Consider the following 21,910-nt stretch of genomic DNA (forward strand, 5'->3'; position numbering starts at 1 on the left):
CAAGATTAAATTTACAGTTGACTATTACATGGATACTCCTTTTGAGGGGCTGAAATTCAAGCCTGTCAAAATTCCATACTGTATCATTAGTAGAGAATTCTGCATGTCTGTATGAAAAGTCCCTCTCCTGGATTTTAAATTTAAATTTAAACTCATACTTTTTTTAGAGTTTAATGATGGGAAAGTTAACATTAATATCTGTATTCATTAAATATTTAAACCATTTGTTATATTAACACAAATTGTGCAAGGATTACTTTGTGTTACTAATGCATCATATTTATAACAAGTAAACTGATATTCTCTACTTAGCCTGTGACTATGAATAAAAAGAGCAACTTAAGACAAAGATGACAATCTGAAGTCAGTGACATTTTGATTGTATTTAATGTCACAGTGTTGAAACTTGTACCTTAAGTGATTACATCAATTTCTTCTGAGAGTTATTCACAAAAAATCTAAATTTGTGAAGCAACCAGCAAGCAGCAGCTCTGAAAGTTAGATGTAACTTCTTTGGCATGTCATCTAGACATGTCTGTAGGCCATCAGTACAGCCAGGAGTAAAGTTAAAATCATTATCAGAAAAAGATCCCAATGAGGCCATAGCAATCGATCCAGACTTGTGTGTTTCCATACTGCACTGAGCTGCAAAGATAAAGGTTAACACCTTTCTATTAATCCAATGTTTCTAATCAAGTAGTTTTTTTTCTCCCCCCCCCCCCGCCCCTAACTGAATCCTCTCAATTTAACTCTTGCTCCTGAAAGTACGGCACTATTGCTGAAAGTATACCCTTGTTAAAGCTTTCATGAACAATCTACCCAAATAAACACCAAAATCTATGCATTCTTCAAAACAGAGATTTAGATATATAAAATCTTTTCTGGGTACATTTTCAATGCTACAACAGACTGCAGTTTATAAAGTACTCCTTTGACTGCAAAGTGGTTTGAGACATCTGATGATCATTGCTATATAAATGGGTATTTCTCTTTTATGTGTTGTTTTAGTCTTAGTGGTGGTTCAGGCTTCAGCGACCTGAATCATATTTCCTAAAATTCCTCAGACTGTTTCCTATTTTTAAAAAATTACTCAAAAACCTTTTAGAGATAAGCAAATGTAACAGGAATTTTGCCAACTATGTTGCTCCAACCCTCCCCCTCCCCCACCTACCTATTTCCATCACATGGCACCTCAGGACTTTTTTCACATCAAGAAATGCTATATGATACTTACATTAGTATGTTGAATAGAATGGATGAGATTTATGGCTCCCAGCTTACAAAGTGCAAGGAAGACAGGTATTTGTGCATCTGCACTGGTTTCTGCAGCCAAATCGTAGAATCTTTTAGCCAAATGAAGATCCTGAAGAACATGTAAATTTATTGAAATATCATTTAGGTTCAGTTAGGTGTTGCAATGTTTGTTTGACTTATCAGTGAGGATAGATGAAAGAAATGTGACCTTCTCAATCCTGTAAAGAGGTCATCTTTTGAGATTACATTTACAAACTAGTTCCAGAACCAAGAAAGATAAAGGGGAACAGGATCAATCCAGATCAAATTCTGTATTGATGGCAGGAAATGTTTGTTCAGCTACAGTATTCACATGTAGAATGGAAGAAGTGAAGATGAAAGGCTTTGGAATCTTTGAAGACGTTGGGTCCTTTAATTGGCCAGGAACGCTGGTGTAAAACGCTGGAAGAAAAAACTTCTGTCCTTATCATCCCAACCTTGTCAAAACAGTGACATTCTCCGAACTAAACTGATTTTTAAAAATGGGCTTGAGCAGAGTTTTAAAATTTTACATCGATTAATAATACTGGATGCTAATGACTGTTATTCTATATGAAAGATATACTTCTAGCAGCTGTATAAAGAGGAAGGAACCGTCATGACACTACAAAGATCCAAAACACCTTTACAATATCTTATTGTCACTGTTTTGAATCCAGGCTTATCATTGGAACAAACAGCACGATTGATGAGAATAGAAAGGCAAGGACATGGTTTTGTCCCACGTGAAATATTTCTAATTTCTGGCTCAGGTTTTTTGAATTGGGTGAGTATTAAAGAGTGCCAAATTCAAGCATTAGCTAGTGTAATTTAAACACATGCCTGTTCCAAAAGCCTAAGTATACGCTGAAGAAGAGTTAAAGCAAGAAAGAGGCCAAACAGCCCATCAATTCCATCCTAAAAACTTCCCCTTTCCCACTTAAGTTGCACTGCATCCTACACAACAACAAAAACAGCCTGGCATTTCTGTTGGAACATTGTCACCTCAAGCACTGCAATGGTTTGAGGTGATCCATCATTCATCTACTCAAGTCAAGTAGCTAACACCAATAAATTCAACACTGGCAGTCCATATGTGCGCTGAATAATGTTTTAAAAGTCATATGATTTTGGAGTTAAAAATCACACAACACCAGGTTATAGTCCAACAGATTTAATTGGAAGCACTAGCTTTCGGAGCACTGCTCCTTCATCAGCTTCATCACAACCACATGATGAAGGAACAGCGCTCTGAAAGCTAGTGCTTCCAATTAAACCTGTTGGACTATAACCTGGTGTTGTGTGATTTTTAACTTTATACACCCCAGTCCAACACCGGCATCTCCAAATTATGATTTTGGAGGTCATTTAACCCCATCAAAAGAGTTCTTAACCTTCAAATGTAGCCCCTCACATCCCTTAATGTTTTGTGCAACAGTTTTGAAGATGTGATATTTTCTTATACAGTGACTATTTTTAAGGTGCTTGTTACATGAATAACTTTAAGGTCCTTTGAAAAATGATGTATATTTTCATTCAGGGAAGAGAGAGATGACTGATCCTTACCTGCTCTGCCCCAAGACCATGTTCGTACATGTATGCTAGATTGAACATAGCTTGTGCACTGTGTTGCTGTTCTGCAGCTAAGCGATAGTGAATTGCAGCTGTTTCATAATCCACATTCGTTCCATAGCCATAGTAATAATAATCACCCAGTTTAATCCGAGCATAGGAATAACCTAATGGGCAAAACAATGTTTCAAAATGTGATTGAAGCATGATGTTTATACATAGATTATAAATTAACTGACTTGCCATATTTATATCAACTCACTTATAAGCTTTGAAGATTTCCTTACCAGAACTGGAGAACTTGGGTCTCCTATGCCTCTTCCTTACAACATTCAGTCAACTCAAAATCTCTCAAGTTTAGGAAAGGGAGGGGAGGTGGGATAGCAACAATTCCAAGCCTGGAAGGTGGGCGTGGAAGAGAAGCTTACCCTCTAGGGAGCAGACCAAGCAAGCAAGAGTTCACATTGCAACTTGGGAAACTTTTAAAATTTGTGTACTAACAAAGCGAGAAATCAAATGACCTGCAATGAGCAAACCGTGAAATAAAAAAAAGTGCTAGAGAAACTCTGCAGGTCTTCTCACATCTGTGGAGAGAGAAACAGTTAACGTTTTGAGTTCAATATGACTTTAGAATTGAAAGGGACTTGAAAATCATGGGGTTTTTTTCTGCACTCCACTGATACTGCTCCTATGCAGGGAGATAGTGTACATCGCCATTATAATTGATGAACCTGATGGACTGGGCTGTAGGAAGGGGAAATTGGATACATCCAGCTAAGCACAAAAGTTATATGGAGATGAACAAGGCTGAGAAGTGACTGGTGAGTGCTTTTGAAATATGTACCTTTGCTAACAGTTACACTATAATCATGCTTGGACTTTTGGGAGAAATTGAAGACCATTAACTAATGCCAATGTTGTCTTATTAAATGGTTATATTTTTTAATACAACCTTAGAAAAAGCTACCAAAACCTTCAGAATTGATCACACTAAGCACATGTTGGTCACATTGCTAACAACAAGAAGCTAAATATGCTTGTGGAATGACTATCATGTTATCATAGCAAGCAAACCCCTAAGCAATTTTTGATTATCCATGTGCTTTACTCTGTTGCAAAATTTGCCTCTGTGACTGTCACCTCCCACTGAAACCCAGCATCGTTTGTGGAGAGAATTGATAACAAAATTGTATCACTCCAAAGCCAGCCAAATAGGGAAATCTAAACAGTCTTACTTAACTTCAAAGCTATTCAAATAATAATTATATGCTACATATATACTCTACATATAAAATGTGCTTTTGAACAGTCGTTTAGGGAAATAGATCACTTGAGTCCAGGCCAACATAAATTACTCAAGTTGTTTTTTGTAAACCATCATTTCCTGATATATATACCTTTTATACAAACACCCATAAAGAGGACTAATAATCCACTGGTGCCTTGAGTCTTTGTGAGATACCATGTCCAAAACTAACAGTTGTATTTTCAGATAAACTAGTAGTTTTCCGCCATGTACCTTATATATACATCTGTACCTTGAGCTGCAGCTCGGTTCCAGTATATCAGAGCCATATGGTAGCAATCAATCTGTGAGAGGAGTGCAGACTGCTCTATTAAAACAACAGTACATTTCACAGATTTTACTTTTTTTAAAAGAAAAAATGCAAAGATAGAATTTTTGGAGAGATTATGTGTTCAGTTTCTGAACCTACCATACTCTAGAATGTATGCTGCGTTGCTTTGAGCCATTTCGTATCCTTGCTCGGCAAGGAATAAATACTGAAGAAAGGCAGAATCGATATTGTTCTCCTTGTAGGCAAAATATGCAGATAAGAATCTCTCAGTCCATTGGCCTCGTTCACAAACATTCCTATACAGCTAAACATGGAAGACATTGATACATTAAAGGTCAAAAGTAAATAGTCAACTGAAGGATAAGGTTATAATTTTGGAAATAAAAACCAAATTTAATTCAATTTTTAAAAATTGAATATTGAAAAGAGTGATGTGTTGTCAAAGCTGCTGTTTTCAGCAGACCATGTCAAATTTCAAATGATTGCAGCAATTTATACTGCAGGAGTTGGCAATATCCTCAGAAGGGCCGAGGTGTTGTCATTGCAAAAAGGAACTTCAGGCTTCCCAAATATCTGGTAATTTAATGGAGATGAAAGGTTTTAACATATCCTTTGCATGTGCATATGAATTTTTGTCACTCCTAGCAAGCAAAAATGAACCATGTTATGAGCTCAACAGATTATCTTAAATTGGATTAGCACACTCTTAAATTATTTTAAATTCGCACACTCGTAATTGTTTCGCAATTGTCCAATTCTGGAATCATCTCTAACTAGATGTTTACATGCATGGTTTTGTTGAGTACAGTCTTAACTCCTCCTATCACAAACAATTGAAGGAACAAGCTCTTTGATTTGATCAGCCAGTATACACCCAATGTACTGGGCATCTCACCTGCACTTTGTTCAACTGTGAGAACACCATCTTGGACTCATGGCAGCATTCTGTTAGTGGAAATGCCAACTGAATAACCACTGCATAGTAGCAGTATGAAAAGGCTCCTTTAACTTGTTCAAATTTTTGAGATACTCTGCCAATGCAGGATAATTTAAGGTAGACCGAATACTTTTTTCAGATTAAAAAATGTTAGCCTGTGGCCTGTTTGTGAGTTTGCAGGATACACAATGATAAGGTTAGCCACTGTCCTGCCAGGCAGCTTTATTTCTGCATCAAGCTTTCAAGGTGAACAAATGACTAGGCCTCAATTTACAGGATTGCCGATGAAGCTAATCTTATAGCACATGGAACTATAGGAATCCCAATATATGGATGGATTCAAAGTTTGGGTGAAGATTTGTAGCTCGGGTGCTCGTTGTTGTGGTTCTGTTTGCCGAGCTGGAAATTTTTGTTGCAAACGTTTCGCCCCCTGTCTAGGTGACATCCTCAGTGCTTAGGAGCCTCCTGTGAAGCGCTTCTGTGGTGTTTCCTCCGGCATTTATAGTGGCCTGCCCCTGCCGCTTCCGGTTGTCAGTTTCAGCTGTCCGCTGCAGTGGTCGGCGTATTGGGTCCAGGTCGATGTGCTTATTGATTGAATCTGTGGATGAGTGCCACGCCTCTAGGAATTCCCTGGCTGTTCTCTGTTTGGCTTGTCCTATAATAGTAGTGTTGTCCCAGTCGAATTCGTGTTGCTTGTCATCTGCGTGTGTGGCTACTAAGGATAGCTGGTCGTGTCGTTTCGTGGCTAATTGGTGTTCATGGATGCGGATCGTTAGCTGTCTTCCTGTTTGTCCTATATTGTGTTTTGTGCAGTCCTTGCATGGGATTTTGGTTTTGCTTCTGCTGGGTATTGGGTCCTTCGTTCTGGTGAGTTGTCTGAGAGTGGCTGTTGGTTTGTGTGCTGTTATGAGTCCTAGTGGTCGCAATAGTCTGGCTGTCAGTTCGGAAATGCTCTTGATGTATGGTAGTGTGGCTAGTCCTTTGGGTTGTGGCATGTCCTCATTCCGTTGTCTTTCCCTTAGGCATCCGTTGATGAAATTGCGCGGGTATCCGTTTTTGACGAATACATTGCATAGGTGTTCTTCTTCCTCTTTTTGCAGTTCTGGTGTACTGCAGTGTGTTGTGGCCCTTTTGAATAGTGTCTTGATGCAACTTCTTTTGTGTGTGTTGGGTTGGTTGCTTTCGTAGTTTAGGACTTGGTCTGTGTGTGTGGCTTTACTGTATTACTATTATAGGACAAGCCAAACAGAGAACAGCCAGGGAATTCCTAGAGGCATGGCACTCATCCACAGATTCAATAAACAAGCACATCGACCTGGACCCAATATACCGACCACTGCAGCGTTCAGCTGGAACTGACAACCGGAAGCAGCAGATTCAAACCACTACAAATGCCGGAGGAAAGATCACAGAAGCGCTTCACAGGAGGCTCCCAAGCACTGAGGATGTCACCTAGACAGGGGACGAAACGTCTGCAACACAAATTCCCAGCTCGGCGAACAGAACCACAACAATAAAGAGATTCTTCAAATACAATCATGGTTACGTAGATGGATCAGTAAAACAAATCGTTAATGTTAACACCCAGCATACCACTCTCTTAATAGAAGCAGCTCCTAAAACGAAAGATATGTCTAGGTACTGATTTCATCCTCAAACACAATAAAAGCAAGTTTTATTTCAAATAATTAAATTAAATAATTTTGGTTTTATGCCAAGTGTATCACACGAAAGAAATCTCTGCAGTGAATATTAAAATGTCTTGGAGGTTTTAACGCTGGATACTTGTAAAGGTTGAGCATTGTCTGTCCATCTCTATAAGTAAACCTTCCATTCTGACCAAATGCTTCTCTTATGAAAATATGACACTGAACTCAACATGACACAATTCTTATTTATTGAACTTAACCTTTTACAGTGCCACATATTATAAAACAGGAAAAAAATGTATTGATAAATAAACAAATACACAGTTCAATGGTATATTGATAACACTGTGATTACAAATTCTCTTGATCTTAAACTGTACTAGACTTGAAATGTTAGCTTGCTCTCTCACCATGGATGCTGTCTGATCTGCCGTGATATCAGCATTGGTTGTTTTCAGTAAAGATAGCATGGTAGCTTAGTGATTAGCACTGCCACCTCACAGTGCCAAGCGCCTGTCCTTGAAAATTTGCATATTCCCCCATATCAATGTGGGTTTCCTCCCAAAGTCCAACAATGTACAAGCTAGGTGGGTTAGCCATGGGAAATGCAGAGTTTTAGGGTAGGGATTGGGTCTGGGTGGGATGCTGTTCAGAGAGTTGGTGTGGACCCGATGGGCCAAATGGCCTGCTTCTACACTGAAGGGATTCTATTCCTTTGTGTGCAAACATGCCACATTAAACTAATGCCAAAATGCTTTTTGTTGACGGAGCAGCTGCATGCGTGTGGTTAAATGAAACAGTAGAGTTGTTGACTTCTTCTATATCTCCTCCAGCTTCTATTTGTGCAATACCATTATTACCAATTGCTTTCGAAGAAAACCCAGTACAAAAGCAATTTAAAAACTGTCTCTCTCTTTCTGAAGTACATTAAATAGTCCCAGGAATCCTGTGATTGGTTTCGGGACTCCTTCCTGAAAAATCACGCAATCTGTTCCAATTAATTTAAAACAATCCTGAGAGATGGATTCAACTTCAAGGACAAAGGTAGCCATTCGATAAACATTTCATCAAGGACAGAAATTCTTCATTTCAATGCCAGAAACATTTAAAGTATTCTGGCAATACCCGACTCCCAGTTACAATGATAAAACACTTCATTTTTGTTGCTGCCAATTACACACATAAGCCTTGCTTTATGATTTATCAGCTTAGCAACCGAGAGTTTTAAGTGGGTCTACTGATGTAATGTAAAAGTTCCTGCAGTCAATATGATGTAAAATGTTTGATTTATATTTGTTTTTAACATCATTTATTTTAAGTTTGGGGATTTGGTTTCTGAATTCGTAACGTGGGTTTTCTGTGTGTCTGAAGTTAATGATTAACTTGTACCTATTTCTGAAGCCAGAATGATTTATTTAAAAATAGGTTTTGAGGCCTAGCTTTAGGATTAATGGATTTTGTTGCAGCACTGATGGACATTTGTTTGCCTTAGATTGTTTTGCGACCCAGTAGAGTGAATAGTGGGGCCTAAAAGCTTGTTTGATATTTTTGGAACTTGCATTTTCTTTGCTTCATACCCATACTTAAAGGAATGTATTTTATTTTACTTTGAGTTTTGAACAGTCCTGTGACATCCTTGTCTGCATCAACAAATGCTCCTGAGTAGGGAAGGATATAGTGAAATGAAATTATCTCTGAGTAAAGTCTCCTTTCCAAACCAGAATTGTAGTGATAAAACCCTGAAGAGGTTACTTAAAGCTGAGTATCTTTCAGCTCCAAGAAAAATCTATCAGCAGTTCCAGTGTATAAGTAAAGTCACAAGTATCTGAAACCTATTAAAGTATTAGAGACAAGGACTCTGCTGTGAGTACTTTATTGGTGACAATGTTGATCCTATACCAGATGTGATTTTGTTTATTGTGCTAGGGGTTTATTTTGGGTACTGTATGAAAACTGTTGTTTTTCTTTTCAATTTATAAAGGGGTTTTTCTGGATTAATGGGATTATACTTTTACCATGTGCTTAAAATCATTTTAATTTGTGTTTAATGTCGATTGCTCTATTTATTCTATCTTCATTTTTTTGTTAATAAAGCAAAGTTTGCAGAATTGTGTGCTTGTGTTTCAGTGAAAGAACACTTTGTTAAAACAAAAATAAAACAAACCATGATCCATCAAGCCTGGCTTCAGTTTGGCTTCTGACTTTGCAATTAGACAAAAAAAGCACATGGGCAGCATGATCCACTTTGTGGCTGGAGAGTTGAGGTCCCTGCTATAGGAAGATCCATCCAGGAGAGAAAGCTGAATCTCTCCATACAATGAAATCATGGTGAAAACTGCCTGCAGGAAAACCGATTGAGCCACTGTAGTTTCTTAGCTCCTTTATATCTGTTGCAAAGAATGAAGAGGTTTTCTAGTCGCAGAAAAAAAGTGAAAAAAAGAAAGCCTTTCTCACTTTTTTTTCCATTTTCCATTGCTTATCATGCATATGAGACTCACACAGGAGACTATTTCAGGCTCTGGGAGACACTATTTAAATCACAGCATACAATCACAGCTCTCATACACACACTCTTCTATTATTTAAATCTGTAAGGCACAGCTATACTATTGGAGGTGGTGGAGTTGAAAAGGTATCAAGTCATTTAAGAATCATCCCATTCCCTATTACAGCAGGTAAGGAACACATTGTGGCTGCTCCCTGATTTATGGCTGCTGAAGAGCATAATGATGTTGCAATATTCAGATAGCAAGTTAAATCCTGAATGCAAACCATTGATAGTTCTGTGGGTAATGGTTGAATATATCAGCATGAATCTTCACAGGAATTGAAGCTGTATTGAATTCAAGGGAAGACTCATGTTCAGTGAAAACTGTGTTTATCAAATTGGTACCTTGATCAACACAGAGATAGTGAGGAGTGGGTTTCTCCTGGTAAATTTTGCATTTGTTAATTGGCAAGTGCAAATATTACCAACTGTCTGATGTGGAAATGGTCCCTTAGGATGACGTGGAATTGAACATTGATGGGACTACACTTGGAACATTGTGCCCAGTTTCAGTCCCCTTGCCTAAGGGAAGGTATACTTGCCTGAGAGGGAGTGCAGTGGTGGTTCACTAGAACGATGCCTGGGACAGTGGGATTGTACTACAAGCAAAGTTTGAGGATATTCTCTATTCGACAATCGCGTGGGTTTTGCAAAGTTCTTAAAACGATAGATAGGAGTAGATGCAGAAAGAATGATCTGACCTTGAGACCGTGAGATCAAGAACCAAGGACATAATCTCAGAATGAAGGACAAGCTATTTTGCATTGTGATGTAAACAGACTTCTTCATTTGCAGGGTGGTGAATCCTGGGAATTCTCTACCTCAGAGAGTTGTGGGAGTTCAGTTGTTAAATACATTCAAGACAAGGTTTGATAGATTTCCAGATACTAGTGGCATTAATACATGAGAGGATAGTGTGGGAAACTGGTGTTAATGATGATGAAGCAGATTCAAATGACTGAATGGCCTGCTCTTGCTCCTATGGTATGATGGCTTGACAAGGTAACACCCTGTCAACTTTCATATAAGGAGACGGAAGAAGAGTAATAAAGAGTTGGTGGACAGGGGATAATGCAGTATGGAGGAAAATTAAGTGGCACTGAAGAGCATTCAAAAAACAGTGATGGGGTAATTGTGGGACTTCAGCCTCTAAATTTGAAGCTACTTTCAAAATAAGACCAGTTTTTGTTCCAGAATAAACATTCCTAACCTGGATGAAACCCAGTTATTTGGATCATAATGCAAACTCAAAATATCATCACATTCGAGCATGAACAGATTCAGTTACAATTTGAGAACGAAGAGATTTATTTCCCCAAGGATTATGAATATATGGAATGAACCACAGCCAGATTTGCATTCATCAATATTTCTGAAGGGAAGCCAAAATTATAACTTGATTAAGAATAGGACTGAGGATAAACAGAGAATGATGAAGGAACCTGTGAATGATTCTTTCTGAACTATTTGGACAAGAAAACTGTCCATCAAGAAGACAACCAGACTGGATTAAAAATATCAGATGTAAGTTAGGGATGAATAGATTGGACCATAGGGTTGCTCTCTCTCATTACAGAAAGAGAGACGGCAGGTGGTGGTTTGACCTGAGGGCCACCATGCCTCAGGTGAGGGGAGAAGTCGAAACGAAGAGTCGTTCATGGTCACCACAGCCAGTATGGGAATTGAACTCACGTTATTGGCATTATGCTGCATCACAAAACAACCGTCCAGCTAATTGAGCTAACTAACCCCCAAGAATGAAGGTAGATGCATGGTTAGATATTCTTATGGTTAGATATTCTTATGTCTTGTAAATGACAAGGGGTTGATTTCAGTCCATGAAATTGCAGGTAAAATGGGTCAGACTTCAACTCTGTCTCAGTGAACATATTTGTGAGAGGTTGAAATCTGAAAAGTCCACATAAGTTTTCTTTTCTCCCTCCATTCATCCTCACTCTACTATTTAAATCAACTGAGTTGAATCCATTAAAATCAACTGTACTAGTTCTGTTACCTCAGTAGCTGTGAGACAGGATCTAACCACGCCAGTTCCACTCCCATACATCTGAGCGAGATTGTACAAGGCCAGGACATGACCAGCTTGGGAGGCATGGTGAAAGTACTTGACAGCCATTTTATAGTCTTTCTTCACCCCTAAGCCAGCTGCAATGAAAATTGTTTAAATTCAGTTAATCATGGCAGCGTGCATCGTGTAATGAAGAATGACACTTTTGAGGAACACCACAACGATGATGTTTTTTCTCCTTACCATAGTGCATGACTCCAAGCTGAAAATGTCCATCTACCCAGCCCTTTTCAGCTGCCTTCTTAAAGTATTTTAAAGCCTCTTCATAATCCTGAAACAGAACATAAAAAAGAACAGTAGTGCTATAATAGAGACAGACATTGCAAAGGTTTGTTTCCTATTATACAAGACAAATTTTCCAGGAAAAGACACTTACCACTGGCACTCCTTTTCCATAAAGATAAGCTAATCCTAAACCCGTCAGTCCAATAGGGTTGCCCTGCAATATGACATTAGAGAAAATATTGAAGATCTGCAGAAAGAATAGGGAATGAGGGGCTGTGCACCCCTATCGCATAAACAATTGTTGGGATAGAATCTGGAAAAAGGTGGACTGTTTAGGAAAAGCCAGCATGGATTTCTAAAAGAGAGATCACGTTTGACTAACCTGCTGAAGCTTTATACAGAGGCAACAAAAGGTTTCAGTGAGGGTAATGTGTATATGGACTTTCAAAAGGCATTCAATTTAATGCCACACAACAGACTAGTGGGAATAGTTGTAGCTCATGGATTAAAATGGACAGTAGCAATGTGGGTCCAAAATGAGCCAAGCAGCTGTGGATTTGTTCTGTAAGTTCCCTGAGATATCCTGTTATGAAGTTGAAAGTGTGTACTGTACCTTTAAGAGAGAGTGAATGTTGTTCTGAACTGAGAAATTACAAGCAACTGTGTATCTGACTCGATGGCAGTTCCCAGAATGTACTGGAAAATTGAAAATATGTAACATTTGGCTGTGAAATGGATACCTGAGTTTTGGTTGCTGTTTTGACAACAATTCCAATTTAACCAGTTTAAAGTGTGCCCCAGGAGACTAAAACCCAATCAAGTTTGAATTTATTGTTTTGCCAACTTCGAACCAATGACATGATCCGATGTTGGGGATATAAAAATGCAGACATTTTGAAAACTGGAGAGAAAGCAACTGCCATCAAGATAGAAACACCTGGAGATCTCTCCAAGAAATTAGGAAATACTCACTCTTTTCATATGAAACATACCTGCAATAAAAAGGAAGAAGATGGACCAAGGAATTTAGCAGCTGGAAGAGGGAAATCACAGACAATGACAGCCGCTAGGTGGTTTGAAATTAAGTTGATGTAATTTTACTAAATGTCTTATTGGAACAGCATAGTGTTATAGAGTTCGAGGCAGGTATTAAGCAGTTAGAGAAAGGGGAGCTTAGAGTTGTGAATAGTTGTTGTTTAATGTTCACTTTTATAGTTAAAAAATAAATTGATTTTTCTAAAACAGTGGAATGTGGAAGTTCTCCGTCACTCATTTTAACAGATTACGGGGCGAGGTGAGCTTTTCTGGGTGTTAAGTTTAATTAACAAAGGGTTCACCGTCGTGCTGTAACAATCCCCAATCTAATGGTGAAGCCAAAAGGGGTGTCTGAAGCACCAAAGGACTATTAAAGAACCACTGTCCCTCTCAATTACGGATCCACACCACTGCAAATATGGGTTGGCATCATCAGAACTGTTGATAGGAAAGCAGCTCCAAATATAGCTTTAAAAAAAAAATTTCCAGGGCCGTAAGTCCAGCCTTATCAAAAAGTACAAAAACAAGAACGGTTCTATTGAAAATAAAAGTCATCCAACTCCAACTGGAAATACTGTAACTGCAGCCTATCCAGGTTGATAGGAGGAGAAACTATGGTTAACAGAACAAGGGAGAAAAGAAGTTATAGCCCAGGGACTACATACTTCAGAAACAGGAAGAATCTTAACTTCAATTCATCAATTGCAACAATTAGTCATACATTTGGAACCAGACATTGAGCCAGAATTTGATTTAATAACCAGATACCACAAATGTCAATGAAGATGATCCAAATCGAGAAAAGGGTGCTCTGAGAGGGATTACTGACCTTCCAAGTTGAACAAGAATACAGTCAAGGAGTGCTCCGAAAGCTAGTGCTTCCAAGTAAACCTGTTGGACTATAACCTGGTGCTGTGTGATTTTTAACAATCAAGAAGAGTTGTGAAGCCCCCTGGCATGTTGTGTCTGTGATATCAGAGATTTTGGGAGAGATTATTACAATTAAATATAATTATAAAAAGGGATAAAGGCAAGGAGTAGAGGTGGGAAAGGTGGAGGAATTCGTTTGTAACACTGTGTCTGGGACTGTGTTAATAGTAATCAATAGCATCTCCTATAATGATTTTGTAAGAGAACACATGACAGCAATTAGGCAGACTCGTGGCTTCAGCACAACAGGACCCAATCATGACCAGCTATATAGTTCCTTGATGTATAAGAAATCACTTGTTTGAACATATCAACAACCAAGTATCATTCTGATGCTACATTAACTAATATGCACTGCACACAGTGAATTAGTCTGCTTTTTCAGAACAGTAGTGGTGTGTTATATCATTGAAATGGATGATGGATTATCAAGGCCACCGATTAATGATATCAGACTAAGTCCTCTTTTGCAATTATGACAAAGCATTCAGAGAACCTTACAAGTGTTCTGGAGATTAAGTTCCCATACAACTGCCCAACATTCTGCGAAAAGCCTGTATATATCAACAGAAAAGTATGCATTTCACCAAAACAGTCATTTCAATAATTAAATAAAATACACTTAAGAGGTTCCCAATTAAATGGAACTGGTTTCTTTGGAATTATTTATTAGTTAACAAAATCAAGTCCTAATTAATTGGAATAGGCTTCTCTGTAATTAACAAATGAATTCCAATATACACAGTTCCCTTTGAACAAACAGACATGAAAAGAGAGGAACCTGCAGAAACTTATGTACTCCAAGGAAGCACTTGTAAAGGTCTCAATGAAAAGGAATTCATTAACTAAATAAAATAAACTTACATAACAAGGTGTCAATTAACTGGACAGTTTCTCAGCAATGAATTTATTTAGTGAAAGGTGCAACAGTTTCCAGTTAAAAGGGCATGCAAATGAATGTGAGGAAGAAGAGAAACTGATTAATCATTGATAGAGTGCTGCAGGAGCAGTTTAGGGGCTGCAAGGAAACACTTATAAAAGTAGAAAATGTGTTTACTGTCAACTGTAGCAGATATCTTGTCAAGCAACTAAACAAAATGGCATTGAAGTGTTTATCTCTCTTTTGGTGGGGGATGTGAGCAGAAGAGGCAGGCAATCAATTGGGGAGAGAAAGAGAAAAGCTCACGTTCTGCTGAGAAACACAACCAATCCAAACTAAACGTGCACTTCAATATAGCAGGCATCTTGGACAATTGGCTCTCAAAGTCATTTGGCAAAATGGCTCATCATCAGAACTTCCCAACAAGTACTAAGACATCGCTCAGCTGATGGTGAGAAGGCCTTTCATATCCTTCATGTTTGCCTGGATTCTCTGTGCCACTGTATGATGCCCTCGAAACAGCCTCGGGGGTGGAGGTGGGGGGAGGTGGTTAAAGACTGTTACCCATCTGCTGCTGGAATGTGCCTTTGCAAAGGAAGTCTGGAGACAGATGTAGTGGGTTTTGTCTCAGTTCATCCCGAGCAGCTCCATCACCCACGACTCGGTGCTCTATGGTCTGTTCCCAGGGACACACACTGAGACAACCATCAACTGTACCTGGAGGATCATCAACTCGGTGAAAGTTTCGGGACTGCAGAGTTAGAAAGTTATTGATCAAGTTCGTTTCCTTCAGACCTGAAGTCAAATTGCACAGTTACATGTGAACAATCTCCAGAAGGTACTTGACATAAACAATTATTGTGCAAAGTAAAAGCCCTTTGAACAGGGAATAACACGGTCAGAGGATTGGCTGACTGGCAGAGAGAGTGAGGGTGTATAAATAGATCTTTTCAGATTGGCAGCATGTGACAAGTGGGGCTCTGTAGGAGGCAGGGCTAGGCCCTTGACATTTTATCATTTATATCAGTGATGAAGATAGAGGGGATTGAATTTGCAGAGGGCACAAGAGATCAGAAAGTATTTGTGGAAATGTCATAATAAGGATGCAGACTGATAGACATTGATTAATGAAGTAGGTAAAAATCTTCAAAACCAGTTATAATGTGAGGCAAGTGTGAAATCGTTCACTTTGATAGGATGAATGAAAAATCAGTATCACTTCATTGACTGCAAATCTAAGTGTTCTACTGCATGAGTCACACAGGTTACTGCAGCGACAGCAAGTGGTCACAAAGGTTAATGAAATGCTATCCCTTATTGTGAGAGGAATTGGACACAAGGGTGTGAATGTTGTGATTCAGTTATAGAGTCAGAGAGTCATGCAGCACCCTGCAGTCCTCACTTTTGCCTTCGGTCTAAAGAGTCCATGCTGACCAAATCCCAAACTAAACTAGTCCCACTAGGAGAAAGTGAGGACGACAGATGCTGAAGATCGGAGTCGAAGAGTGTGTTGCTGGAAAAGCACAGCAGGTCAGGCAGCATCTGAGGAGCAAGAGAGTTGACATTTCGGGCATAAGCCCTTCATCAGGAATGAGGCTTGTGGGCCAAGGGGACTAAGAGATAAATGGGAAGGGGGTGGGACTGGGGGAAAGGTAGCGGGGAATGTGATAGATAGATGAATGTAGAGGTGAAACATCCTGGTAAACCTCTTCATACCCGCAACATCCTGGTAAACCTCTTCTGAACTCTCTCCAGCTTAATAGTATCCTTCCCATTTAACAGGAAGACCAAAACTGGACACAGTATTCCAGAAGAAGCCTCACCAATGTCCTGTACAATCTTAACATGGTTTCCCAAGTCCTAAACTCAAAGGACTAAGCAATGAAGGTAAATAATAGGACACTGGTGAGACCATATCTTGAAAACTGTTAGCAATTTTGGTCCCTTTATTTAAAGAAGGATGTAGATGTATTGCAGGAGATTTACTAGGTCGTTACCTGGAATGAATGAGTTGTGTCATGAGGAACAGGCTGGCCTTGTTTTCACTAGAATTTAGGAGTGAATGGTGACTTGATTGAAGTTTATAGGATCCCAAATGGTCCTGATGAGGTCCATACGGAAATAGGTGTTTAGTCTTGCGAGCGAGTCTAGACCTAGGAAATGCTGTTTTAAAATTATGGTGTCACCCTTTTAGGGCAGAGATTAGGATTTATTTTCTCTCAGAGGCTTCTGTGGTTTTGGAACTCTCCCTGTTTTAGGTGGTGGAAACAGGGTCATTGAATACTTTTAAGGTTGAGATAGATAGATTCTTGTCAGACAAGGGCGTCAAAAGTAATCAGAGGTAGATGAGAATGTGAAATTCCGAACACAAATAGATCAGCCAAGAATTGAATAGTGGAGCATTTGGACAAACACATGGATAGGAAAGGTTTTGAAGGATATGGGCAAAGTGCAGGGAAATGGGGTTAGCATGGATGGACATTTTGGTCGGCATGGACCAGTTTGAGCCAAAGGGCCTGTCTGTTTGCTGTATCTATGACTCTATGGAGCTGGCATGAAGTGGCGAATGGGCAACGTCTGCTCCCAGTTCATACATTCAGATGTTCAAATGTGTTAGGCTTACCCTTTCAGCTGCCATTCTGAAGTACATGAGAGCAGTTTCATTATTCTGAGGCACAATTTCATTTCCTTCAGAATACATCTAGAAAACAAAGTTATAGTTACAGTAACTTCATTCAAGATATTTAAACCCAGAGGGTTGGAAGTGAAGCAGTGAATCCGGTCTGGCGGCAAGCAGCAATCCGTGATGGCCTGCAGTTTTAAAATGGAGGAGTGAATCACATAGTCAGCTAAATATTTTTCTAAAATGTACCTTTCTGATGACAGAGTGTCAACTGCATGCAGATGGTGGACAAACTGGGGATTCACTTTTGCCCACGTAAACAGAAAAGACCGTAATTGTAGTTATTGTGCATGTTTATAATGTGAATGTCTGTACATAAATGATTGTTAAAGCAACTATAATGATAATAATTATTAAGCTTATTATTTGTGGGAAGATTGGCTCTAGTTCTATCCTGCACCATTCTGCTCTCTTGCAGAAGCTTGTGAGAAATTGGGTAATGTCAGCAACTTTCTCAGCTGCTGCACAGAATCTTCTTCTGGTACAAGAGGACTTGAGTGTCAGCTGGAGAACTGGCAAAGTGACCCATGCTGCCTTTCCCAGGGGAACCCTACACGTCGGCGATGTCTTCCTCTGGAATCCAATCTCCTGGGTGTTCACAAATAACACAGAATAGTTCATACGAGACCATAGTTGCTGCTGCTGGAAGAGCAGGATCACAGACGGTCCAGGACAAGAGTAATTGATTGAAGGGGAAGTTCTCCTGGGTTGGGGGCATAGGGAGAAGCGACAAGGGGTTGGTCAGAAGCAAGGGCCAGAGCTTGGCTCCCAGTGGTCAGCCTCCTGCCTGATGTTCAATCCCTCTATCAGGAACTGAACCATGTCCCACACTCCGAATGAGAGAAGTTGGGCAGTAGTGGTTGTGAATCCTGGGTGGCAATGGGCCCATCTCCATGTGGGTTCATCCCAGTGGCACTTAAACCCCACGGTGGGCATCAGAGCTGCAAGGTCAACCATGAGCCTTCTGGACCAGAATCTAATTCTGGCAAAGGCAGAAACGCAGCAAAATTCAGGTAGACCACCAGTCAAGTCTGATTAAATGCTCCTTCTGCCTCCAATACACTAGAAGATTCTGCTCAAAGCATCCTCTGAAACCTTCAGTAATTAAATAATTTTTTTTCTAAATGGATGGGCACCTTTGCCAATGATTTATAGGAGTTGCTTGAAGCAAAATAATCTGTTTGTTTTATCTATTGCTAAAACTGAAATAAGTTTAAAGACACATCGTCAATACTCCTTACTGGCATGGTGGCACAGTGGGGGCAGCACGGTGGCATAGTGGTTAGCACTGTTGCCTCACAGCCAGAGACCCGGGTTCAATTCCTGCCTCAGGCAACTGACTGTGTGGAGTTTGCACATTCTCCCCGTGTCTGCGTGGGTTTCCTCCGGGTGCTCCGGTTTCCTCCCACAGTCCAAAAATGTGCGGGTTAGGTGAATTGGCCATGCTAAATTGTCCATAGTGTTAGGTGAAGGGGTCTGGGTGGGTTGCGCTTCGGCGGGGTGAGTGTGGACTTGTTGGGGCAAAGGGCCTGTTTCCTCACTGTAAAAAATGGATGGCACGGTGGCTCAGTGGTTAGCACTGCTGCACAAGGAGTTTGCACATTCTCCCTGTGTGTGCGTGGGTTTCTTCTGGGTGCTCCGGTTTCCTCCCACAGTCCAAAAATGTGCAGGTTAGGTGAATTGGCCAAGTTAAATTGCCTGTAGTGTTAGATGAAGGGGTAAATGTAGGGGAATGGGTCTGGATGGGTTGCGCTTCGGCGGGTCGGTGCGGACTTGTTGGGCCAAAGGGCCTGTTTCCATACTGTAAGGAATCTAATCTTTAAATCATTGCTTACTGCCCTCTATAGGGAGTCTGTAATATTGCATGGAAATCATGAATAATTTCAAACATAAAAGCACACAGCACTAGGTTACAGTCCAATTGGAAGCACTAGCTTTCTGAGCACTGCTCCTTCATCAGGTGGTTGTGGAGTATAAGATCGTAAGACACAGAATTTATTGCAAAAGTTTACAGTGTGATGTAACTGAAATTATACATTGAAAAATACCTTGATTGTTTGTTAAGTCTCTCATTTGTTAGAATGACCATGATAGTTTCACTTGTTTCATATGTAAATCGCAAAACCTTTTTTTAAAAGTTACATTCTCAAGTGAACTTTGACAACTGTTGTCAGCCCAGACAATGTACTGGGTATTAGCACCCCTCTGTGCTGCTGTCTGTGCCATAATGTTTAGACTGATTCTAATCTAAAAAAATGAATTAACAGAATCTTACATGTATTCATGCAGTTTTTGAGCCAAGTACAATGTAACTGTGTAAGTACAAATTCACCCCACAAATTTGTATGTATATGTGTATAGGAGTGTGTGTGTGTGTGACCTGTAGTGTGACATGAACCCAAGATCCTGGTTGAGGCCCTCCCTATGGGTACCGAACTTAGCTATCAGTCTCTGCTCGGCCACTTTTCGCTGCTGCCTGTCCAAAATCTGCCTTGGAGGATGGTCACCCGAAGATCTGAAGTTGATGGCACAGATTAATTTATAATTTCAGTTACATCACACTATAAGCTTTTGCTATAAATTCTGTGTCTTACAATCTTATACTCCACAACCACCTGATGAAGGAGCAGTGCTCCGAAGGCTAGTGCTTCCAAATAAACCTGTTGGACTTTAACCTGGTGTTGTGAGATTTTTAACTTTGTACACCCAGTCCAACACCGGCATCTCCAAATCATAAACAATTTCAACCAAAATTATGTTATCTGACTTGACCTATAACACACAATATGAGATCACCACAGATACATTTACAGGCTCAATGTAAAATATATTTATATCATACTCTGTTTTATAAACAAAAAAGCAAAAAGCCAATCACATAAATATGCTCTGCAACCCAAATTGTAATGTTTACATGAACAATTAGGACAAAAAGTTTGTTAATGCAAAAGGCCAAATAATGACCAATTTTCAAAGCTCTACTCTTATTACCTTTCCTAAAAAGCCCAAGGCATTGGTACTGCCACCATGAGCCGCCTTTGATAAGTAGTAGACAGCCTTCTAAACAAAGAGAGAAAATAGTTTATTCAGTATATTCCAAACAACCTGTTGAATTTACAATGAAGCCTCTATTTATGTTATATCATAAATGAGTCTTAAAGTTGTGATAGCATATTTACAAAAGGTCTTTTCACCCTGCATTTTTCTTCTTCCTTTGTTAAAGACACATCTGTTTATATTTCTGCATATGCAAGTTGTCTTTCAATTGCTCAGCCAGCCATTTTTCATGCTTTGTGCCTTGACAGGTTCATAACCAAACGCAATCTCAAACTTAATGCACATCCACATGTTGACTCTCCAGTGCTCTTTCTCCCAGATGGTGACCAGGAGCAAGCTCCCTTGCTGACTTTCACCTGCTTGCAGTGGAAAAGATTGAGACCCCTCACAGTTCCCTAATGCCACTACAGTTAACTCAGTACAGAACGGAAATGTTCCAGTCTGAGTGGTTCAGTTACACCTTGAAAGGTCTGATTTTAATCCCTCCACCACTGGCTGCCATGCCTTAAGGTTTGGAATTCCTCCAGAAACCTACTATACCCTCCACTGCTTTTTACTCTTTTAAGATGTACTGCAAAATGTTTGGTTTTAAAACATAAGACCAAACTGTGATTACCTGCATTAATGTCTCCTTATGTGGGCTTGGTGTCAAATTCAATCTGATCATTATCCTGTGTAGCACCTTGATATTGTAAAGATTCCATAGAAGAGTTTTACATCATGGACTCAGGGGAATTTAGGAAAAACTTATTTACCCAGAGTAGTTAAAACGTGGAACTTCCACAGGGAGTAGCTCTGAGGTATGTAGCATTTAAGAGGAAAACGAATTCGGGAGAAAGGAATGGAAGCATTGGTGATATAGTCAGATGAAGAGGGTAGAAAAAGGCTCAAGTGAAGGGAGGGGTCTCATTGAAACATATGAAATCTTGATGGGACTGGACAGGAATGATGCAGGAAGAATGTTCCCTATGTTGTGGAAGTCCAGAACGAGGAATTGCAGTCGAAGAATAAAGGGTAAGCCATTCAGGACTTGAGGAGGAATTTCTTCTCTCAGTGAATTATGACCCCATGGAAATCTCTCCCATGGGAAGCTATTGGGGCCAGTCCATTAGATATATTCAAGAGGGAACTGGATGTGACCCTTGTGGCTAAAGAGATCAAGGAGCATGGGGAGAGAGCGGGAGTGGATACCAAAATTGCATGATCAGGCATGATCATATTGAATGGTGGTACAGGCTCAAAGGGCTGAATGGCCTACTCCTGCAGCTATTTTCTATGTTTCTATAAACAACAGCATGGGCCAGTTAAGCTGAATGGCTTGTTTCTATGCCATAAATGCTCCAATGAGAAATTGTGGACATTATTTTAGCACTATTTTGCAGTTTACGCCAATCTAATTTTTTAAAAAATTCATTAATTACAGAATTCTTACACACACTTGCTTTATTTTTGGATTGCT

General features: G+C 39.7%; 1 protein-coding gene across 1 annotated transcript in view; it reads right to left on the reverse strand.

The window, feature by feature from the left end:
* Positions 1–457: 457 nt before the first annotated feature.
* The window catches only part of LOC122553097 (protein sel-1 homolog 1-like), a 53,760-nt gene continuing 32,307 nt past the window's right edge, over positions 458–21,910 (reverse strand). The window contains exons 11-20 of the mRNA XM_087991759.1: positions 20,386–20,454; positions 17,335–17,412; positions 12,018–12,080; positions 11,825–11,912; positions 11,570–11,718; positions 4,560–4,725; positions 4,383–4,457; positions 2,839–3,011; positions 1,235–1,363; positions 458–645 (exon numbers count right to left, since the gene is read on the reverse strand). Of these exons, the coding sequence (XP_087847885.1) occupies positions 526–645; positions 1,235–1,363; positions 2,839–3,011; positions 4,383–4,457; positions 4,560–4,725; positions 11,570–11,718; positions 11,825–11,912; positions 12,018–12,080; positions 17,335–17,412; positions 20,386–20,454 (1,110 nt within the window). The 3' untranslated portion in view covers positions 458–525. The remainder of the gene's footprint in view (positions 646–1,234; positions 1,364–2,838; positions 3,012–4,382; positions 4,458–4,559; positions 4,726–11,569; positions 11,719–11,824; positions 11,913–12,017; positions 12,081–17,334; positions 17,413–20,385; positions 20,455–21,910) is intronic.

Source organism: Chiloscyllium plagiosum, unplaced genomic scaffold (genome assembly GCF_037043375.1).
Source record: "Chiloscyllium plagiosum isolate Xiang-an unplaced genomic scaffold, Cpla_swu_hap1 HiC_scaffold_10, whole genome shotgun sequence".
In the NCBI taxonomy this organism is placed as follows: domain Eukaryota; kingdom Metazoa; phylum Chordata; class Chondrichthyes; order Orectolobiformes; family Hemiscylliidae; genus Chiloscyllium; species Chiloscyllium plagiosum.